This window comes from Thamnophis elegans, chromosome 9 (genome assembly GCF_009769535.1).
Source record: "Thamnophis elegans isolate rThaEle1 chromosome 9, rThaEle1.pri, whole genome shotgun sequence".
In the NCBI taxonomy this organism is placed as follows: domain Eukaryota; kingdom Metazoa; phylum Chordata; class Lepidosauria; order Squamata; family Colubridae; genus Thamnophis; species Thamnophis elegans.
In genome coordinates, this window is record NC_045549.1 from 41645534 (window position 1) to 41670206 (window position 24673).

The 24673-nt window shown below is 37.2% G+C and overlaps 1 protein-coding gene across 8 annotated transcripts in view; it reads right to left on the minus strand.

The window, feature by feature from the left end:
• The window catches only part of SPATA5 (spermatogenesis associated 5), a 157401-nt gene that overhangs the window by 118913 nt on the left and 13815 nt on the right, over positions 1-24673 (minus strand). For all 8 annotated transcript variants that reach the window (XM_032224528.1, XM_032224527.1, XM_032224530.1 and 5 more), the window contains 4 exons: positions 11531-11685; positions 10304-10513; positions 6542-6595; positions 5435-5514 (listed from right to left, as the gene is read on the minus strand). In XM_032224528.1, the coding sequence (XP_032080419.1) occupies positions 5435-5514; positions 6542-6595; positions 10304-10513; positions 11531-11685 (499 nt within the window). The remainder of the gene's footprint in view (positions 1-5434; positions 5515-6541; positions 6596-10303; positions 10514-11530; positions 11686-24673) is intronic.

The window sequence follows — 24673 nt, forward strand, 5'->3', positions numbered from 1 at the left end:
CAACATAAGTTACTTGCAATAACAATTATGAATCGTAGAAGCATTTCAATAGGAATACAAACTCATTCAGAACCACACCCACAAGTTATCTATCTTTTCAGGATTCTGCTTCATTTTAAGTGCTTTATCCACTGTGACACCAAAACCAGACACTGACGTAGACATGAATAATTTCAAGATATGGAAAAATAAAGCTGAATGAGATCAGGATATTTATGACGCTTGTTGCATAACTTCTTTCAATGGCAGCATGTCCTCCAATACTGGTTAAAGATCATATTCTCAGGTTCTCAAATTAAAATTGATCCGATACAGTTAGATGAAATGATATATATTAACGTAAATAACAATTCATATTGAAGTGTCTACATGAAGTCAGTTTTGTCCTTAAAATGTTTATATAATTATCATGATAGGTTTCAAAGGGCTTTATAGTAAGTTTTCATCGGATTATTTCCAGTAGCCCTTAACTACTCAGAAGAGCCCTGTAGAATGGCTAAAGTAAAACTATGAACAATTAAGCCAGCTTCCATTCAATATTCAGATAGTTAATTTTATGCTGTAGCAATCTTCAGCCTGACATAATTGCTCAGTGTTCTACAGAGCTCTACAGACCCTAGGAGAACTCAAATCAACGGCCTATTCTGTTTTTTGGGTTTCATACATAATCATTGGATCACTGGTTTTGGTCTCTAGAAACTTCATGGAGCATTTAAAAATCAACAGATTTCATAAGTTTTCTAGAGTGGACAATTTCAACATATCTTCCAGTCTTTTAAGTAGCAATGTCATAAGACCACACTTCACCAGATGATGGTACAACTGCAACTTAATCTAACATGATCAAATAGACCTCAGATTATTTTTTATTTAAAGAATTAGGCAAAAAAGAAATTAAAAGCTATAATAACAGAGGGCAATATTACAAGTAGTAATAATTATATCTGAACTTGAATTTATTTCTTTGTTTGTTTGCTTGTTTGTCATATTTAAGAACTGCTGTTGTCCCTCACAGAGGGACTCTGGGCAGTGTACAATATTAAAAGTGTGAAAAACAGTACATAAAATTTAAAAGAGGCAAAAGATGTTAAAAATTAATTAAAGAATGAGGGAAGGTTTTAGGAGCATCGAACAACCACAGAGTTGCATGTTCATCTGCATGCCCCAACTAAGGGTACAAAACCATGTTTTTTGGCCAGGGAAGTGGGGGGACATTTCACCTCTGGGAGGAGCATGTTCTACAGGCATAGGCAATGGCAGAGAAGGCTCTTTTCCAACAGAGTCGACAACATCTCTTTCCTGCCTGACCAGGTGGGATGAACTGATGTAATTGGATGAAGCCAGATCCATATGCTGAATGTATACATATTATATATAAGTAGAGATGCTAATTAATTACAGCTATATCTGAAATAGATAGGTTGGGTTATATAATTTGATACAAAAAACTAGCTCTTGAAGAAGCAATCTCCAGCAGGGTGAAAGGATTCAGTTACAGGGGCAGAGAAAGCACTGTTGGAAGACCTGAAAGACCAAGTTATGGATAGATCATTATGGGCAAAATCTATCTATCTACCATATGTGGATGCTAAAGGAGGAAAACAACTGGATGGCAAGCAAAATCAGTCATTATTTTATTTTTTCATTGTGCTACATAATCATATCAGTAGAAAGCATAAAGATAGTGTTTTTGGCCTAAAATGGAAAAGAGAATCCTTATATAATTTCAGGTCTCTAATAATGAACATCAAGGGACTGGATTTTTCAGAATGGAATTTAACAGAAGAGTTCTCTCCAAACTTCTGCTCAAAACCGCTTATAAAAAAACACAAAAGAACAAACATGTCTAATGCTGAAACTCCCCACAATTCTACATATATAAACAGCATCCTATTTCCAAAGCTCATATATATCCCAACTTCAGCAAACAGACTGTCTGAACAGCATTTACACAGAGCCAGGCTCATTCATCACCTTCAAGTTTAATTACGAAGTCATTTCCTCTTGGCAGCCTTTACTGGTCAGTGGAATTAATTTTTACATGGTCAGGATAACAAGGAATTAGAAGTACCCATAATTCTCTTCAGCTGTACAATTTGTTAAGATCTGAAGCTTTGAAAAGGAAAGGACTTTTTTTAGAAACAAACATTCCTTCTTACATATAGTTGCATCTGGAACATTTATGTGGACATGATCTCAAGGGAGACTTTTATTCTGCAATTAAGTTTGAGAAAACACTGCTAAGGAAAGGAAACCTAATATTAGAAGGAGCCACAAAGAAATGGAAAGGCATCCATTTCTTGAGTAGTACAGATTGTACCAGTTGTACACTTGAACTGTGGATTGGCCAGTCACATACAATATATGTCAGATATACCCATATGTCTTTGGTATTTATTAAATATTTTAATAAACATTTCTGCCAAACTGATTTTATGGTAGTCAGCAGGAACAACCACAATTGGAACAATCACTTGTACAGTTCAGAACAAAACCTCTCATTTTATTTTCTCCCAACTTTTTTTTAAAATGTGCAAATCTTGCATAATTCTGTCCTGCTGTGCTTTGTGGTACTTTTCTTAAATCAAAAGATTTCAAAATTAGAAATCGGCAATCTTAAGGAGCATTTCCTAGAGAAATAACATCTAGGGACATAACTCTTCCTATTAATTCCTCATGTTTCTTAAACATGTTTTGCTATGAAAGTATTTAATGTGAACTAGAAGTGGGGAGGGTAATACTGCTCTTTTTCATCTTGCAAGCCAATATGAAGACTTACTATATGAATCAACAATTGTCATAGTATACAAGTAGTCCTTGACTTATAATGGTCCATTTAGTGGCCGTTCAAAGTTATAACAACGCTGAAAAAAGTGAGTTATGACCATTTCTCACACTTAAGACACTTCCACACCTTTCAAAATGTTAATAGTTCCTGAGTCTTGGAAGTCTTTTTTTTTAGTCATGTTAGTCTATTCAGGGCAACGGTATAAGAATGTATGAGTCTATTTTAGGTATACCTGAAATACGTTCTTATGTAAGACTTGGACCCAATTATATATTTTATAATTAATATCTTTCTTCATTTTTAAAAGTAACTTTTAGGGGATTTAGTTTAGATTAAAAGGGTGTGGGTATGGGAAAAGGAGTTTGGTTCCAATGCTAAACTAGAGGTCCCTCAGTGAAACTGAATCTCAGAACACATAACAGGAGGAAAAATAAACAAAATGTAATTTGTATGCTGGCTACCAGCTTGGCTGGCTCCCAAAAAACGGTTGAACCAGTTCACATAAGTCATGGGGACCAATGGCTTTTGCCTTCATGGCAATGTGGCTGCATCTTAAGGCCGTCTCCTGGGAGACTAGTGGGCTTCCTAGTTAACTACTGTGAGATTATTAGACTAAATCAGGAGTGTCAAACACCAGGGGGGTCCCGCGGAGTGTTTAGATCTGGCCCGCGGGACTGCCCTGGAAACAGCAAAGGACAGGCCCGTAGCACCTCTACCAGCGAAAACGGAAACCATCGCAGCTGAAAACAGAGCTTGTGAGGGCTGCATGTGGCCCTTCTGGGCTCCGTTTTCACTGCCAGAAGGTTGCAGGGGCCTATTGCAGCTGGAAACAGAGCTTGGGAACCCGTTTTTGCTGACAAAGCACTTGAGCCACCAAAGGTGCCCCCAACACAAGTGACATCTAGCTGGCTATGCCTACTCTGGCCTTGCCACCCTGGTCCCCCTAAATCAAACACAACCCTGATGCGGCCCTCAATGAAATCAAGTTTCACACCAGTGGACTAAATAGACCAGGGGCCTGATGCTTGGATTCTTATGTTCTGTGTTCCTGGTCTGAATTTCCAGGGGGAATCCATTAAAACCAATAAATCTGTTTTTAATTCAGTGAAGTAAATTTAGTGTGAATCAAGAAAAAAAATCAAAGTAATGTTAAGGCCATTACATTAATCCATAGTCTCTAAAAGACAGATCACTTTTATTTTAGAATAGGGAACAAGAAGAAAGAAGAAATATGCAGCTGCTGGATTTACGTTAGCGATATTCATTTCACTACATACTTGATGCTTCAGTTGCAAATAAAATGCAAGCAACTGCTTCATGAGTACATTTTCCTATCCTGCATATCAATTTTATCCAGTCCACCAATTTATACTGCAAATACTATTAAATGCTGTCAAATGAGTAAATTATAAACAAGAGTTTAAATCAGGTATCATTGGATAAAAATTTACAGATTGTTTAATGTGTCTGGTAGAGCAAAATGACTGAGAATAGTGCGACAATGTTAACAGGTGTTTTCTTGAAAGTCTAAATCTGGTTATAGAAAAGGAAAGTGGATCTACGGAGATTGCAATTCATTACTATCTTTAATACATTTGCAAATTCCTACTGTGGAAAATCAATCTGTAAAAACAGTCCATTTCCAATTAGTGCCTCATCTGGTTTCCTACACCATTCAATTTCATATGAATGTTATGAGAAGCACATTATGCATTTTACCACCCATATGGTTCCAATTTAACAATAAAATGTTTATATCCTGCCCTGCTCTTTTCTATGTCCCCCCACAACACAAATTACAGATGTCTTTAATGGAATATGACTTCACAAAGTCATATGTCAGTTTTTACATCAGCTAGTAAAAGTTTTCATTTTTTTTCTCCATTTTAAGTCTACATTAGATAATAGGTCAAGAACATCGAGACAGAACTGAACATTTTAAATGCAGATAACAATTAATATACTTTTTAATTTTTTTATTATACTGTTGAGCTTTAAATCTTGTGATTCACTTAATATAAGTTTCAAATCTGATAATTTAGCTTTCATTGTGTCCAATTTTTGCTTTGTTCAAGCACACAATAAATAACTATATAGATTCAAATCACAATAATCCAGTTAAACAAAAGTTCACTATAGGACTTTCCTACCATGGCTAATTATCATAATTCAAGGCAAGGTGCATAATTCAAGGCAAGGTGCAGTATAAGTACCGTACTGACAGAAATTGGCTTGGTATCTCATAGCAAACAGAAGGAAAAGATGTAGAATGAATATCTTATCTTAATGTAATGAAACAACCAACTCCATGTAGCAATTTTTATAACTAAACAGAATGAGACAAAACATTTAATACGGTTCTCACCAAAAATCCTTGCTACAATAAAATTAGAAGCTGCCTTGTGGCTGTTTTTAAAAGGAGGAAAAAAGTGCTAAGATGTTTATTGGAAAAGATAAAGATCTTTTTCAAGTTACTGTTACTCCAATCAATCTATTACTTTCAAGAGCAGATTTAAAAAAACCTTTTTCTTATTCATAAATTATACTGCTTTCATACAGAAATAAAAAACAGAGAAAGCTATAGGACATGGAACTGGGACTCTCATATAACCATAAAATATGCTTTTTATAAATAATTTCTCTTACCTCCCCCGTTCTACAGCCAAGGCATCTAGTTCATCAAAAAATAATATGGATGGTGAAACAGCTCTGGCTTTTCTAAATATCTAAGGGGGAGAAAACATGCACTAAGATGACAAAAAAAACTTTTAAATTGTTGAAAAGTATACTATGTTCTTACAGAGGCTTAACAGATCTATCCAATGATAATTCACCCATCCAATAAAGTCTTACCAGGTAGCATTCCCATATCAGTACATAAATCTGTCAGACTTGCAGTGATAAAAGCACTTGATTGCAAGGTATCAACATTTTACCTATAAAATTTCTTGACAGCCTGGATCACTTTGAATAATTAAAATGTCCAGGATCAGCAATAGTTTGGACAGGTAATATTGTCCTGTATCTGTTTGAGGGGAGGGAGAGGGAGAGAGAGGGGGAGGGGAGGGAGGGAGAGGGAGGGGGAGAGGGAGAGGGAGAAGTGGGGGCAAGGCTGTGCCACACAGCAGTGAGGCAGAGGAACAGCTACAGCCTGTTCCCAATGTGTGCATATGCAGAGCTGCCAGAAGAAAAGAACAACTCAGAAATCAGGGTAGACTTGGGAGTAAAGTCACAGGTGGAAGGTGATTGGCCCCTCCCATAAAAAATAAAAAGGAGCGAAAGGGAAGTGGGCTTTTCCAGGAAACAATTCGTTCATTTGTTCATTAGATTCATTTCAGGAGTGTGAAGATCTGTCCATGAATCTCAGAGACTCTGCACCCAGTCTTTCCATGCACAACACCTCATTTGGAAAATATTTACATGGCAGCTTTCCAAGATAGATAAGGTCTGTGGTCATAAATATTCCACTGAAAGACTGTTTCCCAGGCCTTGCTGAATGTGAATGAGAGGAATTCACATTCGCCAAATAAAAGGGGTTTTTGTCGGGACCAGGACTCTGCCTCGTGTTTTTGGGGAAGCCTAGGTCCGGGGTGTGTGTGTGTGTGTGTGTGTGTGTGTCTGTCTGTCTGTCTGTCTGTCTGTGTGTGTTTGCTTGTAAAGTAGGCATACTTTTCTCTCTTATCATGCAAGCCATAGTTACCCCTTCTATAAGTAAATATGAATTGTTGTACTATTAAGTTCATTATACTTAACCTCTCTGACTGCACGTTCAGATTCCCCAACATATTTGTTCAACAATTCAGGTCCCTGCATGGGAAAAAAAATCAAACAACTTTCAAGGATGTTTCCTTTACATCATACTTTATTTTGAATGTTAAAAAAACAGCTTGAAGACAATACTTGAAAAATGTTGGAAGGCGCATGCTATTCCCTGATCAACCAACCTACAGTAATTAGTCTGGATTGAATCAGCAGTACAACCTGGCTCCTAAAAAGGGAAATTGTATTTTAGGCCACATCAATAGAAATACAGTTTCCAAATCATGGGAAATGATACTTCTATTAGCATTTATGTTATTGTATTCAGTATCTGCTTTGGTCATACTTACTTCAAGAAATACAGTACAGGTGGTTCCACATTTTAAGAAAGATCCAGACAAAATAGAAAGTTTTGTAAGAAAAGATAAAGGGAACTGGGTATACATAACCTTAAGAAAATTTATTCGAGGACAATGTAATAGCACTATTAAAATTCCTAAATGATTGACAGAGGATCAATTATGGATGTAGATAGTCCTCACTTAAGGACCGTTCATTTAGCAACTTTGAAGTTACAATGTGCTGGTACTTATGTCTGGTCATTGAAGTTACAGCCACTGCAGCACTTTTGAGGTCACATGATCAAAATTCAAGCATTTGGCAACCCACCCACATTTATGACCAGAGGGTGCATTTCAACTTCCTCACACCAACCTATCTCACATCCATCTCTGCCCTTTTAGGTGCCCTGTACTCCGCCACCTCCTACCATTCCCAACTGACCTTTGCCATTATCCCACTGCTGATTAGGTGCATCCTGCCAGGCCCTTCACAAGGCAGCTGCTGGCCTCATGATACTTTCTTTCCCAGGCTGCATATAGCCTTTCTAACGGCACACAAGGTCTTTGTTTTGAGGCCTCAGGAATTAAATGCAATGCCTCAGAAGTAGCAATAGCAATAGAACTTAAGACTTATATACCGTTTCACGGTGCTTTACAGTTCTCTCTAAGCAGTTCACAGAGTCAGCATATTGCCCCCAACAATTTGGGTCCTCATTTTACCCACCTCGAAAGGATAGAAGGTTGAGTCAACCTTGAGCCTGGTGAGATTTGAACTGTCCTATTGCAGGCAGCTGGCAGGCAGCAGTAGTAGTCCAATCACCAGGAAGAAAGAATCATGTAGTCAGCAGCTGGATTTGCCTCATCAGTAGGGATTACAGGGTACAGGGCAGCTTGCATGGCTTCCCATACCTAGCAGAAGCCATTCTTGGCCCGGCAATGCTCATACTATAGTAAGTTGCTTGTGCACTATCCCTTAGTTGCTGTTATTGTTGCCAGGTCATAGTAAGACATAACTTCTGGCTGGCCTGCTTGGAAGCTATCCAGAATTCAAAAGTATCTGCTAGATTCTCCATTGACTTTGCTTGTTGGAAGCTGGCAGGAAATCACAAGGAAATCTTCTCATAACAACACACAATTCTTCCTTAACAACAACAGGGATTGTCAGAATTGTTGCCACTAAGTGATGCGGTCACATGATTTTGCACTATATGACTGCATTGCTTAACAAAAGAAATTCTGATCCCAATTACTGCTGTTAATCTGTACTTTAATTTGAATTTCTGTACTCAGCAAAGAGTTATATTTATTGACCTAAATGCTCTCTAGGACTATATAAAGTTAATTATGAGAGCCTTTTTAAAAAAAAGATTTTATCTCATGAATTTCATGTTATTTATTTAATAAAGAACAATTAATGAGGAACAGTCCAAAGACCTTTTCAGAACATTAGGTTTATTAGATTTAGATTTAACCAATCTTCTCCAGAAATGTAATGATAATTACTCATAAAGTCAAGAGGCAAGTCTTCCCAAAACCATTAATCTATTTTAACTGCTGCAGCCAAGAAATAAAGACAAAGAAATGGCAAATTTAAACTGGAAAGCATTTTGTTGTAATTGATCCAGATGACAACCCGAACTTAAGCCCATGTCAAGTGCAATAAACCACAAAGTATCTGAAGAAGGATACAGGAAGTTAGCAAAGCCAAAGTGAAGTAAATAATCTGCCAACAGAATATACTTTGAAAGTACTACTAATTGGAAAAAGAAAAGCTAACCACACAGCTGACACACGAAGCAGCATTATTGCAAAAGGTTTTTTAAAATATACATGATACAATCAACTCTCTTTGGAAGAAGCATTCCTGTAGAAAATGTCAAAAAAAACCCACTAATGTAACTATTTTCTGTGGCTTTTTCCTTTACTGCTCACTGCACCTAAAATGCCAAATTCTTTTCCATTCAGCAAAATTTCAAGGGAACTATACAGTAGAACTGGAATCCTTTAGTGGAGGGAGAGAATCACAGTAGAAAATTTCAGCTTCTTTTTTTGTGTGTGTGCATATGCATCCCTTACCCCCTTACAGCAGTGGCCTAAAACTTTTGTGCACTGGGGATCAGTTCCAGGGAGGGGAGGGGGACTCCACGCACTATCTAGATCCCATACGTGCAGATGAAACTTCACTCACTTGCGTGGACCGGTTCCCAACAGATTGTGGGCCATTGCTGGTCCGCGGCCTATGGTTTGGGGACCTCTGCCCTAGAGCCCCATATTTGATATACACTATATTGCCAAAAGTATTCGCTCACCCATTCACATAATCAGACTCTGTTGGGAGCAAACACTTTTGGCAATATAGTGTAGAAGCATCATACAAAGTATTGAAATAAATTAATAAATAACCAAAATTGTTTTCATTTACAAAAACTAATGGCTAGAATTAGCACAAAACATACTCATTTCATTTAATCTCATTTTTTTAAAACTTATATTCTGAGCTAAGCTACTTTTTTCTTATAATAAACATATATAAAATAAATAAATGTACTGATACCTTCTAAAAGAAACATTGGCAATTCAGCTTTTGATTTTAGATTATGGTTTGATTCTAATTTTGAAGACATTAGTGGAAAGATTTTTGCCCCATATAATATTTTAAATATAAAATGAGAATCAGTTTCATCTATTGGTTAAAGCACCAGGCTAGAAACCAGAAGACTGTGAGTTCAAGTCTTAGGCATGGAATCCAGTTGGGTGTCTTTGGGCCAGTCCAGTCACTCTTTCAGCCCACAAGGCTTTGGTGACAAGCTGCTCAGTCAATTGCAACCAATGGATTAATATTTGGTTTATCTGAAAATGATAAATGTGTGAAAATGCTAGGAAGAAAATAAAAATAGCAACAACATATTAACGTACAGGAAACATCTGGTGATTTGATGATGTAACTGAGAGAAACAAAGCTGACATAATTTTGATTCATAGCTTCAAATTCCAAATCATTTAATAAAAAAACAAAGTATCCCTGAAGGATGTTATCTCAAACCATTTTTATGAAACATGGTGAATTTAGGAGTAAAACTTGGAATTGACTCCCAGTCTTTCCATTCTTATTCCAACTTTTTATTTGTAAAACAAATCATGCCATGAAAATTCAATCATTTTGGCACCAAATTACTCTGGCACTTTCTTGAGGTGTTTTCAATTATTGCACTATTATACATTATAGCTATCAATAAGCCAGAAATTTAGCTAAGCAGGTAGCATAACTTCCTTTTTTCTTCTAAATATACTATCCTTCCTTAGACTTGCCCATTATACATTCAACATATCTGACAGGCTGATAATTGAGGAATACTAGATAAGTGTTTTTATGGTATTTGATAACATCATGTTTAAGAACACAGTGATTACTAACCTTTACGGCCAAGAAGTTTACACCACTTTCATGAGCCAAGGCCTTGGCAATCATGGTTTTAGAACATCCTGGTGGTCCATATAGGAGTACTCCTTTTGGGGGCTGAATGCCCATTCGAATGAAAGAGTCAGGATGCTTCAGTGGCCATTCAACAGCTTGCTTCAATTTCAGTTTAACATCTTCCAGCCCTCCTATGTCTGACCAGGATATCTATAAAGCAAGTCACTTTAATTAATTCATTCATTGATTTTTGGTAGCTCCCATGCTCAGCAGCATAAATACTACATTATTAAACAGCTACTAGGAGTTTAGTATTTAATTAGATCTATTTTAACACTGTTTTTTGGATCACTTGTTATTGAACACCCACACCACAATCAGTGCCAATAGGATGCAGTAATCAATCTTTATTTCTGGTAATACTGATGTAGTATCCCTTTAGAAGATCTTTCTCAAGTTTATTGTCCTATAAATGTGTAGACCATTTTTAGGCTAAAGAAGGCAGTTATATAAATACAACTACTCAGTTCGGGGTCATCAAACGTTGCAACAAGAAGCTGTTAATTCATGGGAAATGCACAAGAAAAAAAACACCATAAATATAAACTACTACAAGTATAACAGTCATTTGCACTCTCTCGTTGACAATGGTCAATCATTTGCATGGCTACATTATTATCTACTATAAAGATTTTTCTTTAACTAACCTATGTTCCTGAAATTCATTCATCATGTATTGAAATACTTTGCCGAAGCAATAGTTTTTCTGTCCATGTGTGGATATTTTTCTATTCTACCCATATGCCTGTCTTAAAATAGTCTGTCCCTGCACATTCCAGAAAAATAGAGAATGATATCAATGTACAACAATGTGCTATATTTCCACCCTTGTGAGAAACGCATGATGTTGGAAAATATACAAGATTAATACTGATTAGTCACTTGGGCCCCTCACTATTTTTCATCATGATAGATGTTTTCCTAGGCAAGCCATCTTGATCTCCAGCTATGTTGGAACGACAACATTCTAGAATATCCAGACAGCATAATTAGGAATTAAAGGAGTTACAGTTCCAATATATTCCCAAGATAGATAGATGGAGAGGAAAGACTTAAAGACCGCTTTATCTACTTCTGTGATCAGATGACTGCCTTTAAGCATGACTCTTTTTCTTATTCTCCAACCTCCAAATAATCATCTTAAAATATTGAATAGAGAAATCTTACTTTGGGTACATCAATTGTCACCTCTCTCATGGCACTGGGCCTGACATCATTCATTGCCTGCAGGAAATCACTGTGATTAATAATTACAGATACAGACACGTCATCATCCAGGAGAGTCTCTTTCTTATGAAGTATTCTCCGCAAAGCATGCATTCCTGTATAAAGGACACAAAATGCAAAATAATGTATGGATTTCTTATTACATATCACAGATATTCAACAATACATAAGTTGTAAATGATATACTGATCTGTGACAGTAATAAAGATTGAATTGAATGTAGTAAATGAAAAATATGAGAAAGTAAGAGATTTCTCTTAATCAGGATTCATCAAGCATAAACAAATGAATGCTTTAGCATTTATAGTACCGATAGTCAACCTACTATACTCCAGATACTATTGAACTGCATCTTCCATGACCCAGCTTCTTCCACCACTAGTCCCCCTTTCTAAGATAACTAAAGATGTCATACATTAGAATTACGCCAGAAATGTCACAAAATCTCTAACTTTAAGTACAGACTATGTTGAGCTCGTTGGTACACTGAAAGTACACTTGTAAACAATGACTAGCTTGTGGCTTAAACTAGTAATTATTTACAAAAAGTATACCATCATTCTAAATAAACATCCTTGAGACTATTTTCAAGCATTTCATAAGAAAAGGTTTTAGATTTCTGATCACGGTTATCCATCTTCTTCCATAAGCCTAATTGGAGGGGGGGAAGGGCATCCAAAAAAGGGGGGGGGAGATGACAATTCTCTATCTTCTTTAGACTTATGCAATTCACCAAATTATTTGGACTAACCCGCCAAATTAATCTTTAGGAAACAGCTTTGGACAATGAAGAAAAAGGTTCTAGAACTCCCAAATAAAATAATGTGTCATCTCACACTAAGTTATTATATCATAATCTGCAAGTACTAGAGACCTGGTGGTCATCAGGGTTGCACAATATTTTTGTGATAAAAGTAGCATATTAAAATATGTCAAAGTTACCAATTTAAAATGATTAGTGTTATATTCAATGGGGGAAAACCCCACTTATTTCATGCATTGTTCAAAGAAAACATATCTTTAACAATTTCTAATCCAAAAAGTAGTTATTGATGAAATCTGATATGTAAAAAGGAACACGTAATATCTTATTTGCTAGTATACAATATGTCTGTTTTTTTATAAATCAGTTTTCTCTCGGCCAATTAAAAAAAATAAAGAAACAGGACCATTCAGTAATTGTCCGAGCAATATAGAGCATGCCTTCCCCTTGTTTCCAAGCTGCATCCAAACTTAGCATGTCTAATTAGATCTTTCTTCCCCACTCCTCTGGGCCACCTGTACCTACTCCTTCCTTAAAATCTGGGGTACTCTGCTATATTGCAAGGTTATTCTAGGATGAGAAAAGAGGGTGTAGTAGATTTTTACTCCATCTTGTTTTGGGGATTCCTCAATCAGCTTAGTTTTACAACATAGCAATAGCAATAGCAGTTAGACTTATATACCGCTTCATAGGGCTTTCAGCCCTCTCTAAGCGGTTTTACAGAGTCAGCATATCGCCTCCACAGTCTGGGTCCTCAACAACAAGTGCAGTATTTGAGAAAGGTGGAAAAAGCTGCATCTTTCTATGCAGTTAAAGTTCAGCCCTACTATTCTCCATGTGGGCAATGTTGTTGTTAGTTGCGAAGTTGTGTCCAATCCATCGCGACTCCATGGACAATGTTCCTCCAGACCTTCCTGTCCTCTACCATCCTCTGGAGTCCATTTAAACTCACACTGACTGCTTTGGTGACTCCATCCAGCCACTTCATTCTCTGTCGTCCCCTTCTTCTTTTACTCTCAATCTTTCCTAGCATTAGGCTCTTCTCCAGTGAGTCATTACTTCTCATTAGGTGGCCAAGGTATTTGAGTTTCATCTTCAGGATCTGGCCTTCTAAAACGCAGTCAGGGTTGATCTCCTCTAGGACTGACCGGTTTGATCGCCTTGCAGTCCAAGGAACTTGCAGGAGTCTTCTCCAGCACCAGAGTTCAAAGGCCTCAATTCTTTGGCGCTCAGCCTTTCTTGTGGTCCAACTTTCACAGCCATACATTGCAACTGGGAAAACTATGTAGGCAATAAAGCAGTTAAAAAACTGAGATGGTTAGAACTGTTCAAAACAATAACTAAATTATTTAAAGTACACATTTGTCCAAACTATTATGTGGTTCAGCATTTAAATGAAGCAATGTTTTACAAAAAAAAAAAAAAAAACCCAGTAATAAAAGACAGATTGAAGCCAAAACCTTAATCCTTCCTGTTTCCTCTTGTTAGCATCATTTATTTCTGCTGTCCCCGCTGACCTTGACCTTAATCAGTGGTTATGTTATTTCCAGGAATGAATCTAGTCACTACTTTACTAAACACAGAAATATATCTTCCTTTTCATTAAATTAGGAGGAGGAAGAACTTGGTAATGTGTTTGTATATGTGAGAACTGTGTTCTAGCTGTAAGATAGAGCAAATCCTGAAAAATGACCTCACCCTTTGATTAAAGCTGCATTCCAAAAATAACAGGCATGTGTCCAACACAAAGGAAGTTTAAAAAATAGTTTGCCAGAGTACATTCTGGAGAAGACCCAGCTTTTACTTGTGTACTAAGAGACAGCTTGAAGAACATGCCTATATATCAGGTGGCACTTTTTACCAACTCGTTAGTAGATAATCATGTTCCCTTACCATTAACTACTGTGGTTAACTTTTCCAAAATCTAATAAAAGCAAAGAATTGTAAAATATTTATGAATCACCAAAGTACGCACCATGATTTTGAAGAGGTAAAGTTTAAAAAAAAAGGTTTTGCACTCTGCAGGCCTCCCAAATCCTCTGCACACCTTGTTTTTTGCACACATACAAAAAAAGGCATGCAGAGCTTTGGGAGACTTGTAGAGGGCTCCTGAGGGCTGGGGGGAGGAGCAAAAACAACCTTTTGCTCTCTCTTTTTGCCCTTCCCAGCCCTCAGGAGCACTTTGCAAACATCTCAAACCCTCTACACATCCGTTTTTGCATGGGGGGGGGGGTCGGTAGGCCAAAAATGCTGTATTCAGTGTATAAGACACACCCAGATTTTCACCCTCTTTTTTGAGAGAAAAAGGTGCGTCTTATACTCCAAAAATACGGTATGTTATTCTTAGCTAGTATTCAAAGTATAGTTATTAGTTTGAATACTATTAAATTTGTAGCATTGTTTTAAATGCTTACAGCGTGTCCTCAACTTACAACAGTTCATTTAGTGACTGCTCAAAGTTAAAACGGCACTGGAAAAAGTGACTTATGACTGTTTTTCACACTTATGACAGCTGCAGCATCTCCACAGTCATGTGATCAAAACTCAGATGCTTGGCAACTGACTCATATTTATGATGGTTGCAGTGGCCACAGTTCACGTGGTCACTTTTTATGACTTTCTTACCAGCAAATTCAATGGGGAAGCCAGATTCACTTCACAGCCACGTTACTAACTTAATAACTGCAGTGACAACTGTGGTACAAAAGGTTGTAAATGGGGGAGAGGGGGAATTCACTTAACAAATGTTTCACTTAGCAGCAAAACCTTGGAGCTCAATTGTGGTCATATATTGAGGACTACCTGTACTATGTTTTAGCTAATGCAGAGGTGGGATCAAAATTTAAGCTTGAGTGTCAAAAAGAAATCCTGTAAGTGGAACGTGGTCTTATGTAGGGATTGCCCATCACTTAGGAAGAATAAAGAGACTATTTTCAGATCCCACTGATCCAGACAGACCTATCCCAATTCAACTGCGTTTGGGAGTGTAACTATCAAACAAAGCTATTCTATCTCCTGTTCTCATCTCTATGTATGCACCGGTACAGTATAGGTGGTACCTTGCTCAATAGTAATAACTGTAAGAGGGATCTTGGAATCCTAGAGGACAACCATTTAAATATGAGCCAGCAGTGTGCAGCAGCTGCCAAAAAAGCCAACACAGTTCTAGGCTATAAACAGAGGGAAAGAATCAAGATCATGTGAAGTGTTAATACCACTTTATAAGGCCTTGGTAAGGCCACATTTGGAATACTGCATTCAGTTTTGGTCACCTTCACGATGTAAAAAAGATGTGGAGACTCTAGAAAGAGTGCAGAGAAGAGCAACAAAGAGGATTAGGGGACTGGAGACTAAAACATGAGGAACGGTTGCAGGAACTGGATAGGTCTAGTTTAATGAAAAGAAGGACATGATAGCAGTGTTACAATATCTCAGGGGTTGCCACAAAGAAGAAGGAGTCAAACTATTCTTCAAAGCACCTGAGGGTAGAACAAGAAGCAATGGGTGGAAACTAATCAAGGAGAGAAGCAACTTAGAACTGAGGAGAAATTTCCTGACAGTTAGAACAATTAATCAATGGAACAGCTTGCCTCCAGAAGTTGCGAATGTTCCAACACTGGAAGTCTTTAAGAAGATGCTGGATAGCTATTTGTCTGAAATAGTATAGGGTTTCCGGCCTAGGCAGGGGGTTGGACTAGACCTCCAAGATCCCTTCCAACTCTGCTATTGTATTTGTATTTGTATAATCTAATATTCCCATACATACGACTACGCAGAACACATTGTATTGCAAGTTCTTATCTTATTCTTTCCTTCCTCATGTAGAAGTAGCTTTGCACATAGTTTTCTTCTCAGTTACAGATGCAATAATAGAAGGTACAAATTTAGGGGCCTTGGGTCACTAGCTTGACTGTTCTCTCTGAGAGACCCAGTGATAAAGCTGAGAGGACAATATTATCACAATATTGCAATTTTTAAACTTACTGTTATTTAACTACTTTATTTTTTCCTTTCTTGCAATCACAGAATCGGGATTTAACAATTATATTTGTAGACCTGCAAAGAACATGCATAAGAGAAGACACTTTGCAGCATGTCAACCAGCATACAGCAGTTTCCAATTTTTTAAAACTCCTTTTGAACCCCATTGTGCCTATTTTTAATTGGTGATTTTGAATCATAAGAGCAACAGGGAGCTAAATCCATTGTAAATGTGTCCTTAATGCTGATTTCCTGTTTAGCTTGCTAAAGAGGAAAATATATGTTTAATTATACTACATCCCCACCCAGTGATTTTCATTCATGAACTTTAATTTGTCTTTACTTATATATTTCCTTTTTGTACAATTGGTGTCTGCTACAATGAATCAAAGCTAGTTAAAACTGATCTTGAGTGGTTATGTGAGTCAAATTTATAAAGAATACATTACTGCAATTGTTACATTCTCTATGAGTCTTCTACCCAAACATCTGGAATGCACCAAGTAAGAGAAACCTAGTGTCAGCCTCCGCTTTGCCTCCACTTTGCTACTGCTTCAGCTGCCATTGAAACGGGGAGGGGGGGCATGGTATTTGGGAGGGGAATCATTATTGTGCTGGAGGAAGTTTCTAGACTTTGAGCTGACCACCTTACTGCGCATGTGGAGGAGGAGGGTTTCCCGCCAAGGCCAACGGTCCAGCATTCCATCCTAGTGATGCCGTTCGAAGTTATCTCACACCTGACATTTGGGAGAATTATGATTGGACTGTGCATGGGATGCCAAGGGGAGGGGAATGAATTATACAATATATTATTCGCTATCGCGCCTAATTAACCAGATTTAGCTTAGCTTCGCATCTATTCATTTATAATTAGTAAAAGTACACTTGATTTCAACAAATGGAGTCCTGTGGTTTTCTTTCCTGATTATTGAATGAAGAAAAGCTGACACCTAGTTTTTAATTTGTGGTTTTTCACCAGGTTAATCAGTTACTCTATCCTTCACAATTTTATGAGATAATTGAATTTTATTATATTTACAGGTGCTTAAATCTGGCCCACAGGGCCCCCTGGAAACAGTGAAGGACTAGCCTGGGGTGTCTCTGCCAGCAAAAATTACAGAATTATAGAATTAACTAATTACAGAAAAAAAGTAATAATAATTATTAAATGTATATCCTGTCCTCACTATCAAATCAATTCTAAATCAAGGTATTATTTTGTACTGTTCACTTATTTCTGTATTCAGTATTTCCTTTATTAGCCAATTATCTAGACCAGTGATAGCGAACCTTTTCAGCACCAAGTGCCCAAACCGGAACACATGTGCACGTGCTGGAGTACCAGAAACCCAAAAACAAGTTGGCTGGTGTGCATGCACGCAATGTCCACCAGCCAGCTAGTCTTTGGGTTTCCAGCACTCTGGCGCATGCAAAGACCAGCTGGCCGGCGTGCATGCATGTGCTGTAAACCAGAAGAACAGCTGGCAATGGCGCACATGCCCACAGAGAGGGCTCTGCTTGCCACCTCTAGCAAGCATGCCATAGGTTCGCCATCATGGATCTAGAGCCCATTCCTTTTTTGTTATACGATAGACACTTCTTTCCCTTGAATTCATTTTGTGACATACTCTACTTTTGCTTCCATATAACAAAATGAAGAAAAGCAGACTCTCATACAGTGATTTCTGATACTTTCAATAAGCATTCTTTCCTGCATTAGACTCTGTCCAAATTGTAAATATTTTGATCATAATTTCTCTCCACTTCCCTGCTTTTTTAACCAACCAGGCTGTTTTTGACTGGATAGTTTTCAACTTTATTTTTCTCTATACATGCACTGTACAACATGGTTTTTCCCTTTTTTTTGTATCATTCTATGTGATGTTTTTTCTCATTCTCAGTTTCCTTCATATTGTTATTTAACCAAGCACTTTTTTCAAATTTTTCATCAAGGTAACTCCACAAACTTTTTTGGCATTCTCTAATGTAATTTTTTTCATTTCACTGCATTCATTCTGTTTGGAGATTACCTAATCTTCTAATATATTTGTTCATATAGAGCTAGTACCTCTCTTTATGAAGTCAGTCTCATTTGTTTCTTTCATTTGTTTCTTTTTCTTTCACATCCATTTTTTTCTGATGATCAACACCAAATAAGGTCCTATCTCAGTAGGTGGAACCTCTCATCACCTTTACTTCTTTCATTAATTATCTCATCTTTACCATAAACAATCAACTCAACTGTGCTCTTTGACTCATTATTTTCTCATATGTATGCATGAACAGGCACATGCTTAAATCACTTCTTGAAACAAGAAGATATTTTTCTAAACAAATTCATGCCAAATAGTTACCATTCTGATTCATTCTTTTTTTTTAATTAAAAAGATTTTTTAATTTTTGATTTAAAACAAGTACAACATCTTTCTTTACATGCTATAGAAAGTGTGTCTGTCAATCACAAATAAACTTTTGTGCATCTCCTCCACAGTCTACAAACATGACTCATGTTAACTCGAGCATTTTAACTCAAATATTCATACACATCACCATCATCATATATCCATTTTCATTTGACTGTAATTATTATTTAAAGATATTAATAAAAATAATAATCTTAAACAATACATGCCCACGTTAGTGGGGGGAAAAAAAGGTCAAAAAAAAAAAGAAAAGACAAAAAGACAAAAAGAACAAAAGACAAGGCAGGGAAGAAAAAACCGAACAAAAAACAAAAACAGAGACAAAAACAAAAACAAAACAAAAAAAGAAAAAAGAACACAGGTATATTATATATATATATATATATATATAAAGTATATCAGCTGGTTACAACATATTTTGGTGCATCTCTTCCATTAATTCATATTAATTCAAATATCTTAACTCAAATGTTTACTATATTAACATCATTATACCTCCACTTTTAATTGACTACAGTTATTTAAACATCCTTCATCCTTAACTATGCCAAATAATTAATCCATAACACCTGCTGACATTTCATTTACTTGTTTGTAAAATCCTCTATTAACATCAAATCCTCATATCCTATTTTAGCTGAACATCCATAGTATTTAATACCAAAAAGTCCATCTTCCATGCAGTATAATTTATTATCATTCTCCCTTCTTTATGTAGTTATATCATATATCATAACATTTTCCCCATATTAACATTTAACTGTATATATTTTATTTTATTTTTAATGGTGATAATTATTGTGATTAATAACCTTTATATATAATCCAAAAATATTTCCAACCTTCCTTTCTCATATCCAATTATTATTTATCATATCAACTCCACATTATATACATTACTATCAATATCAATTATTATTCAGCTATATCTATTACAAATAAGAGTAATTAGATTTAGCTAATTTTCAACTGTATTCTTCAATCTATCAGCCTATGTCTCTCCAATAGCAAAACTTCCTTGGTCCTGTTACCATTCTTAAAACAAGTTTTCCAAACATTTTTATAAGCAAGTCCAAAGAGAAATATCTTCGCACCTTTTTGCTTAGGGTGCCTCTCAATGTTCCCTCTAATTTTTTTTCAGTGTGAGCGGAAAAGTATAGTGTTTGAGCGGCACATTTTCATGCCTGAGCACCTGAATTTTTTTCACAGATGTCACCCAAGACAACAACGAAATCAGTGTTATTTGAAAGTCAAAGTTATATTTATTCAAGATACATGTTTAATTAAAAGTGTTATATATCAGTATCACTTATATTATTAAAATATTAAAATTATGTATAGTGTTTACGGTAATGTACACTGTTATTCACTGAAAGTCTATCTCATCTTAAAGTTTCTCACGTCTGTCTTTCTTTAACAACCATTCCGAGTACACTTTGTCAAGATCAATCTGCACCACTGAAGTCTGGTAAGATCGGATTCGCATCAGCATATCCAAGTGCTCAGTTTGCAGCCGATTGCGAGCTTTGGTCTTGATGGCATTCATCAAGCTGAAACCTCGCTCACAATCGGCGCTTGATGCTTGGAATGTTGCGCAGATGTCCAGCAGATGTGACAGCAATCCAAACTGTTGCTCTCTTAGTACAAACTGAACTACATCATCAAATGAGTGCATTAATCCAGACTTGAATTTCTCTGACACCAGAAATCTGAAGTCACGATATTGTGATTGTACAGCTGATGTGATGCTGACTTCATCCAAATCGTCAAAGAAATGCTGGTATTTTCCAACCAGAGTTGCAATCTCAGTTTCCCCAAAATTAAAAGAATTCACATTCGACAGAGCAGCAGTTTCGAATATATTCCAATCTGTCAGCTCATTGTCTGGAAAACGACTGTCAAGATGCAAGCACAAACGTTCAATAAATCTGAGTATAGGAGCCGTGTCAATGTCTGGGTTGCTCTCCATATATTCGCGAGCTTCGTTATTCCAGTAAACCGTTTCACCTAAATACTGCAGGAGAAGCTTGGCTATTCTGGCCTTCACAAACTGAACAGCTTCTATTGGTGTCAGGTTGCTTCTTTGCAACAACTTGTTCAACTCGGCTAATTCGCTAACAACGTCATCAAACACAATTAATGCAGCACGAATCTGTGGATCCATCAACTTTTTGTAACAATATTTACATACTGGGTCACTGTGTGATTCTGCTTGCTCTTTACAGTACTCAAGCAAAACTGTAATGTTTTTCATTAGTGCTCGCAAGGCAAAATGTCTGGAAAGCCATCGTACTTCATTCAACGGTCTGAAGGCTACCGCTTCACAGTCAAGAACTTCTGCTAGTTCTGCAAATGCTGTTTTCTTCACAGAAGAGCGGCAGAATAGAGTGTACACAGTGCGCAGTAAAGTCTCAATGTCTTTCATAAGTGAGACGTGCTTACATGCATCATCAATCCCCAGGTCTTCTCGATGTGCCACACAGTGCTGTTCAACCAAATGAGATACATCTTGGCGAAGCTGAGCAGCCATGCCATTATGCTTACCCAGCATCACAGACGCACCGTCTGATGTAAACATTACCATCTTTTGAAGATTGATGTTGTTTGTAGCATAGAACTCTTTTGTGGCTGCTGTGATTGCTGTGCTGTTGCATGTTGACAACTGTAAAATTCCTGCAAACACGGTCTTATAAATTGCAGCATTAGACAGGCGGAATTTCACATACAAAATCAACATTTTGGTGACTGATACATCGGTGCTTTCATCAGCAATAAGAGTATGACAACTGGCATTACGTAGATCATGCATGACTTCTTTCTGAACAACTGCATTGATGCACTCCACAAACTCAAAGCCATAATTCTTGCTGCGCCAGCTCTCTGGAATGGACACATACTTGCCTATGTGGTCATGTATGGCTTTGACTGATAACATTGACACATTCATATTTATGGCCAGCAACACATTATCAATCAAAATTTTGATTTCATCAGCATTAGCATTTCTGCACAGTGAAACTTCTTTTCTGTTCGCTTTGTCTTCTGCACTTTCAGTCAGTAGCCTCGGCAGCCCTCCAGATTTCTGGCATCGTAGTTTAGTGATCGAATCCAGGTGAATCTTCTGATTGATATGACGCTTCAAATAATCAATTTTCCAATCGTTCCATCGTTTTCCAGTGGCGAATGTGCCACCTGTACAAGCTTCTTGGCATATTTGGCAAACAATGTCGTCACTACTTTCACGATAAGTGAAGATATCACCCAGTTTTGTTAACTGTTTTCTAGACGAAGTTGGCAGTTCAGTTTCTACTAACTCTTCCAACCATTCTAGTTTAAACTTCCAGCTGCACTTTTTCTTCGTAACAACATTTACTCCAGCTTTACGTTTTGACATCAGCACTGACTGATGATGTACCTATAGGGTTAGGGTTTATCAATTATTACAATTATCTTTTCAAATTCATTTTGGATTAAATAAAAAAGAGCTTTGAAATGAATATATAAATGGCACTTAATACCACTAATATTAAAATAGTAAATGTTTGATATACTTCATTTTAATGAATTTCACTTGATATACTTCATTTTAATGAGTTAACATTCAATTGCAAAAGTTGTCTATACACTGTATGCTTCTGTGAATGTATTATATGCAATTTGCTATTTTAAATGAGTAAAATTATTAAAATCACCATAATTAAAGTCTCATTCACATCTAAGAGTTTTCTTCCATCGTTAATTTGTAAACTCAAGGATTTATTGCCTGCATGTTCAACAATGCTTGTTGATTGTTTAAAAATTTGTGGGAATTTGCTCCTTTCTGTACAGAGGGTTTCAGTAACCTACTACTACTGCAAAACTGCATACTACTTGCAAATATAGATTGTTAAAATGGCTCTACCATAACCAAATAAGAGAAAAAAAACACCTTCCTTTTGTTTATAAAGTAGTGATTTTAGTTTGCTCTATGGAAGTCACTATTTTAAACTGACAGATAGGAAGTTTAATTAGATTAAAAGCAAAAATATTCTCAATGACTTTGAAAATCCCAATGAGTTATCAAATATAGGTATTCCTTCATTACAACGTGGGACTGGAATTTTTATTACTCAGCAATGTGGTCACAAAGCTGATGTGTGTCATGACTCATGTGACCGGGCTCTCTCGCCTCTTTCCAACTCTGAGCCTCCAAGAGCGTCAATCATGTTAGCCAAGGGATCTGCAAAGCTGGCTCTTTTAAGACTGGTGGTGGACTTCAACTTCCAGAATTTTGAGAGTTGAAGTCCACCAGTCTTAAAACAGCCAACTTTGCAGATCCCTGTGTTAGCCCAAAGCCTGGCACTGGGCTTTGCTCCCCCATTGGTGGAGCCCCGAGAAGCGAGTAGGGAGAAAAAGAGCTCAAAAGAGCTACATTGTTGCTAAATGAGCCAGCCCAGGCAATAGCAAATTAGCCGATCTCGCAGCAGGTCTGAAAGGGGGGGGGAGCAAAACTCCAGGCAGGGCTCTTTGAGTCTGACTGTTCTAATTCCCCATGAAAACTGTTGTTGCCTCTGAAGCATTTGCTCCAGAGTTTTAAATCTTTAAGATCCCCCTCCCTCCTTCCTTTTCGATCTACACAGAATCACAGATTAGAGAATCCTGAAGTCGGGCGGGGCTGAGGAGGGAGAAAAAGAGCTCAAAAGAGCTACATTGTTGCTAAATGTAACCGGGGAGAGCCAGCCCAGGCAATAGCAAATTAGCCGATCTTGCAGCAGGTCTGAAAGGGGGGGGAGCAAAACTCCAGGCAGGGCTCTCTGACTCTTCTAATTCCCCGTGAAAACTGTTGTTGCCTCTGAAGCATTTGCTCCAGAGTTTTAAATCTTTAAGATCCCTTTCCCGTTTTTCTTTTCAACCTACACTGATTAGAGAATCCTGAAGTCGGGCGGCAATGTACTGCAGTAGAAAAGGTTTAGTTGGAGGAGGTTTTGATTGCGATCGCTCTGTAGTTCGTGTCCAGATACCTGTCCCACGTGCCTCTGCGCGGCAATTAGAAACTACTGCGCGGGGAATTGCAGCCATGTGCGCGGCCGCGCAGGCGCGCACCTTAGAGGGAACAGTGGTGCCTCTGATGTAATAACGTTGTCCTTGGCTCGTACTCAATTTGTTTTTGATTTTCAAGGGTGGTATCGAAAATTCTGCAAATAATGTTTCATAAAGTATAGATTCTTTAATGTTTCTCATTCCTCCTGCAATCTGTCTTTTGAGATAAATTTTCTGTATGGCTTCCCTTCTTTCAAACGTTGTATCTCTTTCTCTTTCTGCCTCCGAAATAAACCAGACACCTGACGTGTCAGCAAGTTGAGAGACTTCCTTTCTGACATTCTTCATTTGAGTTTCAGGAGCACTCAAACATTCAACGCTCTCACTCTTTGTTTCATATTTTAATGTTAAAAACAATAGATAGTCCATTTTTTTTCCAGATTTTTCTGAAGATTTTTCATACGTATCAAACAACTTCTGAAAAGCGGAAAAAATCTTTTGAAATGAATCACTTGAAGCAAGTACAGACGCCATGATGTGACGCAGAAGATATTCGCAAGTAAAGACACGCTGAGAGCTATGCAGTCTTATCTGATCTTAGACCAACACAGCCAAGCAGTAAAAGTGTCAAGTTATAAGAAGCCAAATTATAGTAAATTGGTTTACAGCCCACTTAATGAGAGCCTGAAGGGAATGTTGAAGTAGGATAAACTTTCCTTTATCCACGTAATCAGCATTCAAAACATTTAAGAAATAGGGTAACCACCAGCCATAAATCCATTTTAAAAAAAAAAAAAAAAAATTCGCCGCTAGATTCTTCTGTTCTTTGGTTTCAATTAGCTTAGATTTTAATGCAGACCATCTCTCTTTAAGTAATAAAATCAGCTTACCAGTTGA